The 13970-nt window shown below is 42.2% G+C and overlaps 1 protein-coding gene across 1 annotated transcript in view; it reads right to left on the bottom strand.

Moving 5' to 3' along the window:
- The window catches only part of GRB2 (growth factor receptor bound protein 2), a 67552-nt gene that overhangs the window by 49009 nt on the left and 4573 nt on the right, over window positions 1–13970 (bottom strand). Inside the window, exon 2 of the mRNA XM_086356113.1 lies at window positions 9572–9787. Coding sequence (XP_086212239.1) covers window positions 9572–9649 — 78 coding nt within the window. The 5' untranslated portion in view covers window positions 9650–9787. The remainder of the gene's footprint in view (window positions 1–9571; window positions 9788–13970) is intronic.

Raw genomic sequence — 13970 nt, forward strand, 5'->3', positions numbered from 1 at the left:
TGGATATCAGATGCAGACAATGTTAGCACAGCTTCTGGGAAAATTAACACCAATTTCAGGTTCAAGATCTACTCTGACTCAGCTAAAACATGTGACTTTGAGAAAGTCTTAATCATTATTATCTTCTCTGATAGGCTGGCAAAGAAACCTTTCGACCTACTGCTTTTTTCTAAAGAGGTTCAGTACATTTAAACAGAAACCCCATCCTTCCTTCCGAAGACGAAGTACCTGCTTACTTTCATTATTACAATTTTGCATATGGCTTCACTGTGCTTCTCATCATACCCAGAAAGTATAGTGAAAGCACCTATGGCTATATTCATTAAATGCTTTTTTCTCCTGAAGGTTACAGAAAAGCAGAACAGTTACTTTCTATGGGAAGAATGCCTGCCTTTTACATCTGCTAACAAGTACAACATCTGTTTATTTAATTTCAAAAAGTTATCTGGCTGACAGGAGGGATTATGGCCTAACTTTCCTTTATACTTTTCTATTAAACTACTTTGATAAACATTTTAAAAGAATGAAATATACAGACATCTGATTTTTTTCAGCACACAACAGATAATTAAAACCCACTAATAACTGCAAATCCTTATTTTTTCTCTTAATTTTACTTTTCAAAGCCAAACATTTTTATAGATGTTGATAAATAAAACGTAAACTTGATTAAAGCTAAATATAGACAGCAGACAAGGAAGGAGACATGGATAATTAAACCTCTGAAAAACTACAATTTGGCTGCATTACTAATCTCAGTCCAGTTTGGAGACAGACTGAACTCAAAATTACATAAGTAAGAAAGCACATTACATTAGTTTTGTATCAGGTGCAGGGAAAAGATAAGCGAAATTTAACCAGAAATCTGGGCAGCAATACCAGTTTTAGGGCCAATCTTAGTTTTTCATAAGGAAAAGGGCAGAGCAGGCTTTTAGCTTATTTCTGTATATTCTCTATTTTACATCTAGTCATTCTATGCAGTAGACCCAGATAATGTGGAGATACTTCCGTGCCTGCACCAAAAAGAACTGAAACAAATTTAGTGTATGAAGCTGTACATTGTGATTTCTTTGTCCTTTTAAGAAAGCAAAAGAGACTCTAAAATGTTTGTTGACTTACACACTGACATCTAAAAGACTACTGTAGTGTTTTTGTTTTTTTACGGCTTTTCTGATTATGAAACTAATATATGCCTATAAAAATATCCATTATAGAAAAGCATGCTATAGAAAGCAACAGTTCTCAGTCATCCCAACAATCAGAGAAAACAGGACAGTTTTCTTTTTTCTTTGTATCGCAGTGCACGTAAGAGCGTGAGGATGTTTCAATAAGTCACTCTACTTTGCCAAAGCTCTCAGCAGAGCCTCCTGGCTCTAAAGCTAAACATTTGCAGCATCAACTCAACAAAGCCTGGTTTGTCTGTCTTCCCATCTTTTTCCAAACATGAGTGAGGATGGATGATCTCCCTCTAGAAGGGATTCATTTAGCCAGAGAAGTAAAACTGAATTAAAACTACATCTATGAATACACATCAAATTTCTCAGCTATCAAAATTACTTGTTTACTTGACACAGCTATAAAAAAGCAAATTAATCACCTGAAAGAACAGTAAGAAATAAAGCGTGCTTCAGAAAGATCGTATGCTGTTGTGAGGGATCTTAGATGCTGAAGAAGGGATTCAATCACTTCACAAATCTGGCTCCACAGTCTTATAAAACACTGTCAAACTGAATAATGTTCTATTGTTAGAGGAGGACAGAGAATGAAGCCAACACTAGCTGCACTATTACTGTGTATTCTCAGATTACGGGCCATTCTCATTTAACGTGATCTCAAGTAGGTAATCTGTGCAGTCCTTTAGGACAATAGAGCATCAGACATAATCAAAAGCCTCCTCTGAGATTATGCACTAAATTTTTAATAGAAACAAGAATCCAGCAATAGGAAAATATCTAAGTCAATTACAGAATATTAACTTCACAAATATCTAAAAATACTAAACCATTAAAAATAATTAGTAAAACAAATACAGGAAAATGGTAACATATGTTGTATTTTAAGTCTGCTATAATCATAGCACTATAAAAATGTTTGTACAATGATAAAGCCTAGAAGAGACCTGTAATAGTAAAAATGCTGGAGTGAGGAGTTTATGTAGGTCTTTGAATTTCCTATTTTTTTCTATTAATCTCTGTTAAAGTAATTTTAAATGTTAAGAAAAATGGAAAAACCGATAATAAAATGAAAATATATTCTTTTTCCTCTAGCAATCCATTTCAAACCATACACATTTGTCCAGGAAAGTAAAAGACCTATGAAATAATGACACAAAGAGGACGTGCAATGGTCAATATTCTGACTGAAAACACACTGCTCTCTTGTTCTCTGTGAAGTTTACAGTTTCAAGGTCCAAAATACATTTCCTCTCACTTAAAAAAAAAACAAAACTGATGCTTTCTGTAGTTTTCAAAAGCAAAGTATTACAAAAGTCTTTGCCATTTTGCTAAATGTAGATTTTAAAGCTCTGCTGTTAAAGAAAAAACAAATTGGTTAAAAATCAAAGCCATTGTTAGCATGAAAAAAACACTATTTAACCACTAATAATTATTACCTGTTTCAATAAAAACATTAGGACAGAAAATATAAGAGCTATTGCTGGAAATGAGACCAAAATAGGCTCTAAGCTTTTCTACATGATAAAGAAGGAAACATACCAAAGCATTGTTTATAGCATCCTTAAGATTTCAAAAAGCTGTCTGAGGGGAAAATATACCTCTTCTAGATACTCAGACCATAGAGAACATTCTCCCACAAGTCCTGCCTGGGGACGCCTATAATAACCAAAGACTCCAGGCTCCTCTGTCCATGGGATTCTCCGAGCAAGAATACTGGAGTGGGTAGCCATTCCCTTCTCCAGGGGATCTTCCTGACCCAGGGATCAAACCCATGTCTCCTGCATTGCAAGGGAGATTCTTTACCATTTGAGCCACCAGGGAAGGCCTAATAATGAAGGACACCCTATAGAAAATAAGCAGTTTTTCCCAAGGCTGTTTCATCTATCATTTCAGCATAATCCCAAAGCTCCACTCAGCCCAAGAAATATACAACAACGAGGTCCCCAAGAGGATGCTGGGCTAAATACTCACCTCTTTCCTTTCCGGTTTAACCCTAAGAGAGACCAGAGACTGTAAGAACAAAGAAACTACTTGTCTTTCACACATCCTCCATCAATATCATGCTTTCAGCTCAGCTCTGGGACAGTGTACACAGTTCCGAGTTTGAGGTAATTTTAGGACAAGCACCTGGCCAGTTATGTGCATCAAGTCATGTGACTTAACAGTTACCTGAGACAGTGGCTGGACAGACACCCTCTTGCCTCTTGTGTGTCTGAGAAACATCAATACAATTAATGGCAGGGAGCTCAACTATCTACTTAATGCAAGTCACTGCCTTAAGCACACTAATGTATTAGTTCTTGAATCCTCACTGTGACTCTAGGAAGGCAGATGCCACTGTTCCCATTCTGAGGATGGTAGAACCAAAGCAGAGCTTCCCAAGACCACAAGGCGGGACCTGCCAGTGGCCGAGTCAGGATTTGAAGGTGAGTCAGGCCTGGAGCACGCTACCACAAGTGTCTCTCGTTCCACACTCACCAGGAGGTAGAAGAGAGGACATATCTGCCAAAAAGCCAACATTTTCCTCAAAAAAGGCACTGCTGTTTTTCAGTTGCTCAGTTAGTTGTGTCTGTCTTTGCAACTCCATGGGCTGTAACCCACCAGGCTCCTTGGTCCATGGGATTTTCCAGGCAAGAATACAGGAGTGGGTTGCCATTTCCTCCCCCAGGGGATCAAACGCACATCTTCCACAGAGCAGGCAGATTCTTTACCACTGAGCCACCTGGGAAGCCCACTTTACAGGCACCACAATCAGCTCTTGTAAGGTTTTTTTCCCCTAATAGGTAGTAATTCTACGGATTCGAAGATGCCTTTATTTACATCTTTTAATATCTCTGAAGTGCATCTTAAAAATGATCCTATATCATAATTAAACTGCAGAAAGTTCTTTTCTAGGTGGTATACAGATTCACTGAAATAAATATCCTTATATCTAAAATTTAAATATGTGTGTGAATTTTGTTAAGAATGAATTCTTAAAAGTAGAATTGCTGGGTCATTTTATGGTCTAACCTATACCACCAAGCCACTGTTCAGAAAAATCAATGTATGTGCGCAAACCTCTACTGGCGGGAGGCGACAAACCCATATCCTCACACCCTAGCCAAGAGGGTGGGCCCGTGTTCATCAGCTTTTCTCACCGGACAGGCGAAATGACCGTTCTCCCCACCTCATTTCCTCATTAACCTCAGCTTACTTTAGGTAGGGTATCTAATATGTCACCATGCATAGACAGTGCCATGAGACAGCTGTCCGTGCCTCGTAGGTGAGCAATTCAGGACCGCCATTTCTGGTTTACTCATACCTGATGGTTAACAGGGGCATTATGTACCGCTGGGGAAGTACTGTAGCCAGCTGAAGATCAATCCCCAGCTCTGCCTCTTACCTGAGCCCATTAGTTAACTTCTGCACCCATGAGATGGCACTAATAATGCCAACCTTTCGATGCCCCAAATCAGAAATCACGTATAACTCTGAGGCACATATTAAATGCCCCATCAACAGTAGCTATTCAATGATGACTTAACTATAATGGTTCATGGCGGTCAAAACTGAAGACCCCAAAAGAACGGTGCGTTTCCCTAGACATTTCTTTCTCCAAACAGGGATGACTGGTCTTCTGCCAGTTCCCACCCCTCCCCGGGCCCCAGTCCCCTCAAAAGGAACACTGAATAGGAACTGAAAGTTCATTCTTAGCACCTATTTAGAAACAGTCCATTCAGATGGCGGAGGGTGAAATACATACAATGAAAGGCAAACAAAATGCTGAAAGAGAACTCAAACTGTCCTCATTCTCGAGGCTTAAACACAACATTTCCAGTTTAGTTAACAAGACTGGTAACAATTCTTATCAATAGGCAAAGAAATACTTCAAAAACTATATCAATAAGCTCATTTTGAAACACTGAAGGAAAAAAATCTACCCTATCTTCTTATTTTTTAGGTATGATATTCAAACACCTGAAATGAGACTTGTGTACTGAAATCCAGGACTTACGAGCTGTTGTGAAAACTGTAACTAATCAAACCCGAGTTCATGTTCCTGGTTCTCAGGAGCATACTCAATGGACACTCTTTTCTCAGTTTATACAGGAGATGTATTCAAATGCCCCCCCCACCACCTGTGACAAGCAGAAATCCCATTATATTTCCTTTAACTCAAAGCACCCCTGTCCTTCACTCCTGGTCTCCAATACCTGTGCGGGCCCATATGTCACAGCCTGATAACTGTGACCCGGGAGGCTGGGACTCCAGGCTCCCCTCCTAGAAATCATTAGATTTACACAGAGGATACTTTCATCATCAGCTAATAACCTTCAGAGGCTTAAGGACAAGATCGAACTCTTACTGAGTTTTCCTTGCTTGGCTCCAATTCTATCTTATTTTCCATTCTGTCATAGACTATCACCTTATTCTAACATTCCTGTCTCAAACACAACAAGCCCAGTCCCGCTCCCCCTCCCCCTGCTCAACACAAGGACCAGTGCAAGTCACGCCTCCTCCACGCAGCTCTCTCCGACTTGAGCTCTTACCAATCTCTTTCCCTCTAAGTTACACTGGCAGTTAAAGTGTGTGACCCAACTTCAGCATTCTCTCAAATACCAGATCAGCACTAACAGCTGTGACACATTAAGCTCCACGGCCACCATTTCCTCACCTGTAAAATAAGGAAGTCTCTTCCTGTTCTGAAGATCTTCTAACTTTACACACTCTTGCATAGTTTCATATATTTACCTTATTTCTCTTATTTTAGAGTTCCTGAAGAGACAACGTACATCTATTTTTCCCCCAACTCTCAAGGCCACTTACCCCAGAATGTGGCTCATGGAGATGCGATGTAAGCGTGAAACAGGGCCACCAGCACTGAGCGAGTTTTAAAGCCACCAAGACCGAGTTTTAAAGCAGTTTAGGAACCTGGAAAGGAGGTTCATGCCAGACAAAGAGCATGAGATGATCTACTGCTGGTATTCTTCAAGAGTCAAAGGTCTGTCTCTAGAAAATAAGGATCCAGCTCAAGAATGCAATGAGCCCAGGTTTGAGAGCTCAAAACAGTCTCTTAATTCCTAGCTGAAGTAGAGGTACAAAAAAGCCACTAGAAGGCAGATGTAACTTCAGATAAGCTCAGCATTCTGTGTATTCTAGGGCAGAGGATTCAGGGCCTCAGTGGAGAACCCCTGGGGCTAGCTCAAGGCTGCCCTCCAATGGGGGCGAAATTTAGGTTCCTTTCAGCCATGCAGGATGGGGGAGCCTGGTGGGCTGCCGTCTATGGGGTCGCACAGAGTCAGACACAACTGAAGCGACTTAGCAGCAGCAGCAGCCACGTAAGGCCTGAACTGCAGAAGTAGAACAGTTTCTTCCATTCCCTATGTCCCAGTGCCCTCCCTGGCCCTCCTCAAGAAAAACGTAAGCTTTTTTTAAGAGGGAAATTAACAAAGGCAGATATATTGAAGCCTTACTTAAGGCTTCCAAAAAGCTGTTTTAACTTGTTCTCTTTTCTCAAGGCAGTACAAATCGATACATAAACAGAAATTAAGGAAGTGGTGTGCTGGAGGACAGGCATCAACACCCACCAAAAGTTAACCAGGAACTCTAGCCAGAGGCAGAGGGCTGAGCCCCTTTCTATTTCATTATCTTCAAATAAAATGTATTCAATGCCCATGTGTATGTGTCCCTCTTATCAACAAAGAGAAAATACATGCTTATTTCAATCGAGGGAATCTGGTCAATGCTTTCCAGCCACTTCTAACCATAACTTGGCTCACAACCAACAGCCTAAAGAGTTAGCAAAACAAATCACAGCCATGCAAATGAAGCCAGTTACTCCTTGAATAATCAAAAGAAAACAAAATTATTTTTTAAGTAATAGCATTTAAGACAAAGCAGTGTCCCTCCTCTTCACTCAGCTGTCTCACAGATTATGAGACAAAGGGCAACTACTGTACCGTCACTCTTTTTTTTGGAGTAAAGCCACAAGATTACTAACAAACAGCTAACGGCTACCATTCAAAAGCAATAATGGCAGTATGACTTCATATGCCAGTTATCTGCCAAACTGGAAAGAACCAAACATATGTATTTTCTCTTTCCCCAGACACTCTGAAAGTAAATGCGAGCATTCTGATTCACTTTCTCCTCCATCATAAAAATTCATAAAAAAATTACATTATCATCCTCATTGTGGGATGGGAAAGGATATTACACTTGTTCAAGAAGTTTGAACAAGAATCACTGGACAGCAAGGAGAGCAAACCAATCAATCCTAAAGGAAATCGACCCTGAATATGCACTGGAAGGACTGCTGCAGAAGCTGCAATCCTTTGGCCACCTGATGTGAAGAGCTGACTGACTGGAAAAGACCCTGATCCTGGGAAAGATTGAAGGCAAGAGAAGGAGGCAACAGAGGACGATATGGTTAGATGGCATCACCTACTCAATGGACATGAGTTTGAGCAAATTCCAGGAAATACTGAAGACAAGGAAGCCTGGTGTGCTGCAGTCCATGGGGTCGCAAAGAGTCAGACACAACTTTAGTGACTAAACAACAAGAAGTTTACCGATTTAAGGTAGAGAACTTACAAAATGCTCGTGATCAAGACTAACTTCAGTGGTAGTACCAACAGGGAACGTTCTCACTTAAAAATTCTCTAAAACAGACTCAAGCTCACAGTTTTGTTTTGATCTGTTGCTTCAGTGCTAAACGTGCAGCTGGACAGACTTACAGAAAAAATATGAACTTCTAGGTGCAAGTTTCTAGGGTAAGCTTAACAAAAAACTCTAATTTGTATTTAAGTAAACACACAAACAAAACCCCGAAGCTTGACCCCCAAAGCATTTTTGTACAAGTGACAAACGTGGCTACTTGTCTTTTTTTCTTCCTCTTTGAAGAGCCAATCTTATTATGCTATCAGGAGAAGGTTATCTGCTGAAAATAGTAATCACCTAGGAAAACATCAATCTCCTCTGGAAATCAACGACAGAATAATTTAGGGTCTAAGTCTGGTGATTTCTCCCTAAAGAAACAGACGACGTATAGTATTTCACTCAGCTGGTTTTGTCTGCTTTCTGACAATTTCATGCTTACTTTGAGAATACTGTCAAAAAGCTTGGCATCACAAAAACAGCTGAAAAGAACACACGCAGTCTGCTTCTTACAGGGCTCTTCAATCGCCTTCTATGAAGCACAGCCTGCATTTCTAACATGAGGGAAGCCACCGTGTAGGTAGCTTCGGAGCAGGACTCTGCGCCTCCGGTAGCCAGAGCGGAAGAATGACTCTCCTCAGGCCCACAAAACTCAGAAACAAGCCACAAGTCCTCTGATAAAGAATCATACTTCTGTATTACCACTTTCTTCTTTATAAAATGCTAATAATTTCATTAAGAGTAATAAACAACTGGTTGGCAAATTCCAACCATCTGACTGAGGTTCAGTGGAAAAAAGTCAAAACTGGAGACACAGTGAAGACTCAAACATTAAACTTTAGGTTTTTCCCAGGGTTGATGCACTATTCGATAACACCCACCCGTGTAAAAATGAACTGCGTATCCAAAAGGGCAAGCTGCTGCCATCATGCTACCCTAATTAACACTTGCCAAGTGGAAGGCGAATCTCATGTAAATAGTGGGGCTCAAAATGAGCTGCAAACTGTAAAGAAGCTTATTTTTAAACTGTCAGCAGGTTTCTTTCGTGCAACAAAGTGTCCTAATATGGGGTAACTGCTCAAGTTTCTTTCAAGAAAATCAAAATCTGTTGTACAATAGCAAGTTGAACCTTGATATTTAGAACTCCATTAGCTGTTTCACAAAGAATAAGAATACACTGAGATTCTTGAATAAGTTTTGCCATGTACTTCTAACCACCTCTCTAAACCAGGGTAAATTAATTTCTAACCTACTAGAATCACATTCCAGAATGCAAAAATCTTTTGACTATGTAAAATAAGACTGTTGCTGTTAAGTCGCTTCAGTCGTGTCTGACTCTGTGTGACCCCACAGATGGCTGCCCACCAGGCTTCCCTGTCCCTGGGATTCTCCAGGCAAGAATACTGGAGTGGGTTGCCATTTCCTTCTCCAAAAATAAGACTAATTGAGTGCTATTCACAAATCCTTCTTTAAAAAAAAAAAAACAACTCTACATGAACTACCAATTTCAACAAGCAAATATGAATACTTAAGCATTCACACAAAGGCAGTTAAAGACCGTACATCACCCCAGCCACCTGAAGTCATATTTGATATTCCACCAGGTATCTAGCTTTCCAAATCACCCAGGATGGTAAATGTTAAAGTGGGCAATGAAACAAGGACAAGCACAGCTTCTTTGTGTGTTATCAGGGCAAAAGAAGGCAGGTGAGCACAGGGAGAGGCTGTCTCACCGCCTGCTGAGCATCAGTACTTACCTTGAGGATGTCCCCTCTTTTGAAGCTCAGCTCGTCGTCTGCGGTGGCTTTGAAGTCATATTTGGCGATGGCTTCCATTCTGAGCGGGGCTCAGGGCTCAGCAGCCTGGAGCAGGGGGGAAGGGAGTCTTCCCTGCTGAAGCGACCCAGCGCTCTGGGCTCAGCCTCGCCTCTCTTCGGGGACTGGCTCCCGCACGCCGGGACACACAATGCCACCCTGAATCAGAAGAGCGCAGATTGAGAGAAGTGGCCCGATCGAAGGCAGCCCCGCCCTGCCCGTCGGCCTGCCGTCCCAGCCCCCACGCCCCCTGGCTCGGTCGGGCTCAGCCCTCCGCCCTCCCTTCCAGGCAGGAGCCCCGAGCTCCTTCTTCCTCTTTTCAGCCTCAGCCCCCAGGCGACTGACAGGCCTGCCGGCCAATGGCGGCGGCGGCTCGGGCCTTTCCCGATCACACTTCCTCTTCCCTCCCGCTGGGTGTGCTCGGCGTGCAGGAACCGGCTGGAGTCCCGGTGGTCTCCGCCTTTCCTCCCTAGACCTTCACGCTGCTCTCCCGGCACGAAATGCAGTCCACCGGAAGAAAGGCCTGCTCCAGGGGATGGCCCCCTACTCTTCTCAGTGATACAGGCCCCTTCCCTCCTTTCTCCTACCAACCGATCTGGTTTTTTGAAAAAGCTGGGTCCCCTTCTCCATAGTCAAAAGGCAGCAACGTGGGTTTGGTCCCTGGCTGCTTTAACTGTTTTCTGAAACTAAACCGTCTCCCCTAGAAAGTGGGAGCATGACCCTGCGAACTACTTTTTTATTCAGTTGGCTGCTCTCCACTCGCGATCCGTGATGGGCAAGCTCAGGTGACCAGAGAAAGGAGATGGAGCTCAGAATCTCTGGTGGGCGGAGACGGACTCCTGCAAAGGGCTCCCCTTCCAAGACCCCCAAGACTTCAGGGGCGCCAACAGCCCTTGAAACAGCCGTCCAAGGCTCAGCATTCCAGAAGCAGCCTCGGACTCATTCCTAACTAGCCTAAGGAGCACAGTTAAGTCCTGATCTACACTTGAAAGCAATCCCTTTTTCAGAATCTGAGCTGCCAGATATCTTGCCTAGGAAATGGTGCCAAAGGGCCAAACAGAAGCCTCTCACAGTTACCCTAAGAACAGCTGCTTTTCTCAGAGCCAGAGGAGTACTAAACTGATCCAAACAGCATCTTGCAGGCAAAGACTCTGTAATAACCCTTGGGTCATGTACCAGGTGATTGGGAAGGAACCTGGGCAGTACAATCACTGCAGAGGAGTGAAGAGTTTGGAGCCCTGAACTTGAAACACAGCCTTGGCCTTTGCACAAGTAAAGGAAAATGAAGCCCCATTCTTGTCTGGCCAGCCACTATTTTCATACAGGCTAAACAAAAGCAGAAACAACAATGACCCTGGCAGAATGAGGACAGATTATTTATAGTGACACCCTTTGGTGGATAATTACCATCTAGCAGAGGACTCATTTGAGGGGCACGAGTGATTATCATTCTTTTGTTCTAAAGTTAACAATTGGGGCATTAATCAAGCATAGCTGCAAAAAGACTGAGGCGTAAACCAGCTGGGAATATTAAGATTACAGGGAAATGAGTGTTACCAAGGAGGAAAGACTCACCAGGCAACAAAAGTCCTTCAGTCGAATTCTGAAGGCCAAACATTCCACGGCAGGTAAACTAATAAACTAAACCCATGTTTATTCAGTCAGGCCATACCTAGGATATATTATGCTGTGCTGGCCCTAAGAGAGGAAAGCAAAGAAAGAGTCCTAACAAATATATATATAAAAAAACGAACACCAATCTCAGAGTATTTGTGTGTCCTTAAATACCCTTTACTTACACTCACCATAGTTACTTTTTAATGACATGAATCCATATATGTAATTTTTAAAGTCAGGGTAAATAAAAGGCTTATTAAAAAGAACAGTTCCCTACCCAACACCCACAAGCAATCACTCTCAATTTTGGTTATAGTTTCTCTAAGTTTACTAACAATATTTCTAAATAATATGCTTCTGCTGCTGTTTCTTAGTTTATTCCAGCCGTCACCTGTCACCTAAAAGACAAGGACGCAGCTGTTTCACCCCTGCCAACTTCACCTTGCCCCATCCCTATGGCTTCCCAGGTGGTTCAGTGGTAAAGAATTTGTGCTGAGCAGGAGACGTGAGTTCCATCCCTGGGTCAGGAGGATCCCCTCGAGTAGGAAATGGCAACCCACTCCAATAGTTCTTGCCTAGAGAATCCCACAGACAGAGAAGCCTGGTGGGCTTCAGTCCATGGGGTCGCAAAGATTCAGACACGACTGAGTGAAAACAGCCCATCCCTATGATGCCACACATTCTGGTTTAACCAGTTGGCAACCTACTCCAGTATTCCTGCCTGGAGAATCCCATGGACAGAGGAGCCTGGCAGGCTACAGCCCACAGGGTGGCAAAGAGTCAGACATGACTGAGAAACTAACGCTTTTTCATACTATTACATTAGGAAATATTGTTCACTAGTAATTTAAATAACGTATGGAAAAATAAATAAATAAATAAATAACGTATGATAACCAGTCTTCCTTTCTGGTATAATCTTTCAGTTTTTCCGGCATTAACAACTTTCTCCTCTTTCTGCCTACTTTCCAATGTATACATATTAAAAAAAATTTTTTTTACAGCTTCTCCAAAAAAATCTCTGCTACATGCCTATCAACATTTTCCATACCCTGACCTGACCCTTTATTTTTATTGGTCTCCAGGTCTGATTATTGGGACTAGGTACCAATGATGAGAAGCTGAAGGATAATTACGCAGGTCAAAAAAAATTAAAGAGTTTAATTTTTGAAAAACAGAAATCAGACAGAAACCCAAAGCACTGTGGCTCTAAAGGTACTATGTGTCACGGGGCATAAACTTCGTCATTCAGGATTCCAGACAACTGCAGTGTGACCAAACAGCCAGACCCTAGAAATCAAGACGGTTTTCAACATTTGCTTTCCTGTTACTCAACTTTCTACCTTAGGTTTTCTAGAGAAAGCTTAAACAGATTAACACTCAAGAAAACTGTGTTTCAAGCAACAACTGCTTTGTAAGATACAGTTGAACAGAAATGAAACTAATCAGTAGCTCTGGTGGCTGTGCCAAATAAAAATTAGTGTCTCACAGAGGAAATGCAAGGAGGTCAGCTTGTTAGGCTAGCCACAGAAAAGAACCCAGGCTAGAGAAATTCAAAAGGGTGTGTTTCACTAAAGACAGAAACATTCTATCACGTACGCCACACTAATTGCTTAAAAAGAAAGAAATCTAAAAGTACACACGATGTATAACGATTTTAAGAGTGGATGCTGCTGTTGATTCCCCAGGAAAATGAACTGGGAGTACACTAACCCGAAGCCTGACCAGAGTGTGTCTGAACTGTGACCAGCCCACACCCTGCAGCCAATCTCAGGCAACGTTAAAACGGCGAGTGCAGCTCGAGTTGTTCATTTGCACCGCATCCTAAAAGGCAGTCTCCTAAAGGTATTTGTGGGCTTCCCAAGTGGTACAGCGGTAAAGAATCTACCTGCTGATGCAAGAGACTTGGGTTCGATCCCTAGGTCAGGAAGATCCCCTGGAGAAGACGGCAATCCATTCCAGTATTCTTACCTGGGAAAACTCAAGGACAGAGGAGCCAGGCAAGCTACAGTCCCTCAGGTTGCAAAAAGTCAGACATGACTGAGCACACACAGGCACACAAAGGTATTCATAGGATTTTATTTTCTCTATGCAACTCTCTCCTTCCCAAAATTCACAGAAAATAAAATACAGGACACTAGACCAACATAGCTTAGTGTTAAGCCTGCATGGTTTGTAACAGCAGGCTGACCCGGGTTCAAGTACTGACCCTGATGCATATCAGCCGTAATTTTGAACAAGCCTTTTAAACAAGCCTCAGTTCGCTCTTCTGTAAAAATGGGGATAGTATCACTTACTGATTCACAAGGCATTAAATCAGATAACATACATACATGAAGCGCATTGGATAGAGACTGACATTCAGCTCAGTCGCTCAGTCATATCTGACTCTCTGCGACCCCATGGACTGCAGCACGCCAGGTTTCCCTGTCCATCACCAACTCCCGGAGCTGACATCTCCATAGAGACTGACATTAAGTCACTCAAAAATAAGTTAAAATGGACTCTACTTAAAATGGACATCTACTTAGCAGATGTTTATCTTCACTATTAAAAATGGCAAATTAGGGCCTTCATAGCCATGGCCCAGGTTCAAACCCTGGTCAGGGAACTGATATCTCCCAAGCTGCATAGCACAGCCAAAACAAACAAAAAACACCCCACCCACCCCAAAAAAACCCAGCAAATTAAACAATGAGATTTCTTTCGCCTACTAATTGTCAAA

This window comes from Bos grunniens, chromosome 19, assembly GCF_055505025.1.
Source record: "Bos grunniens cultivar Pamir isolate PY7600 chromosome 19, Bosgru_T2T1.0, whole genome shotgun sequence".
Classification (NCBI taxonomy): Eukaryota; Metazoa; Chordata; class Mammalia; order Artiodactyla; family Bovidae; genus Bos; species Bos grunniens.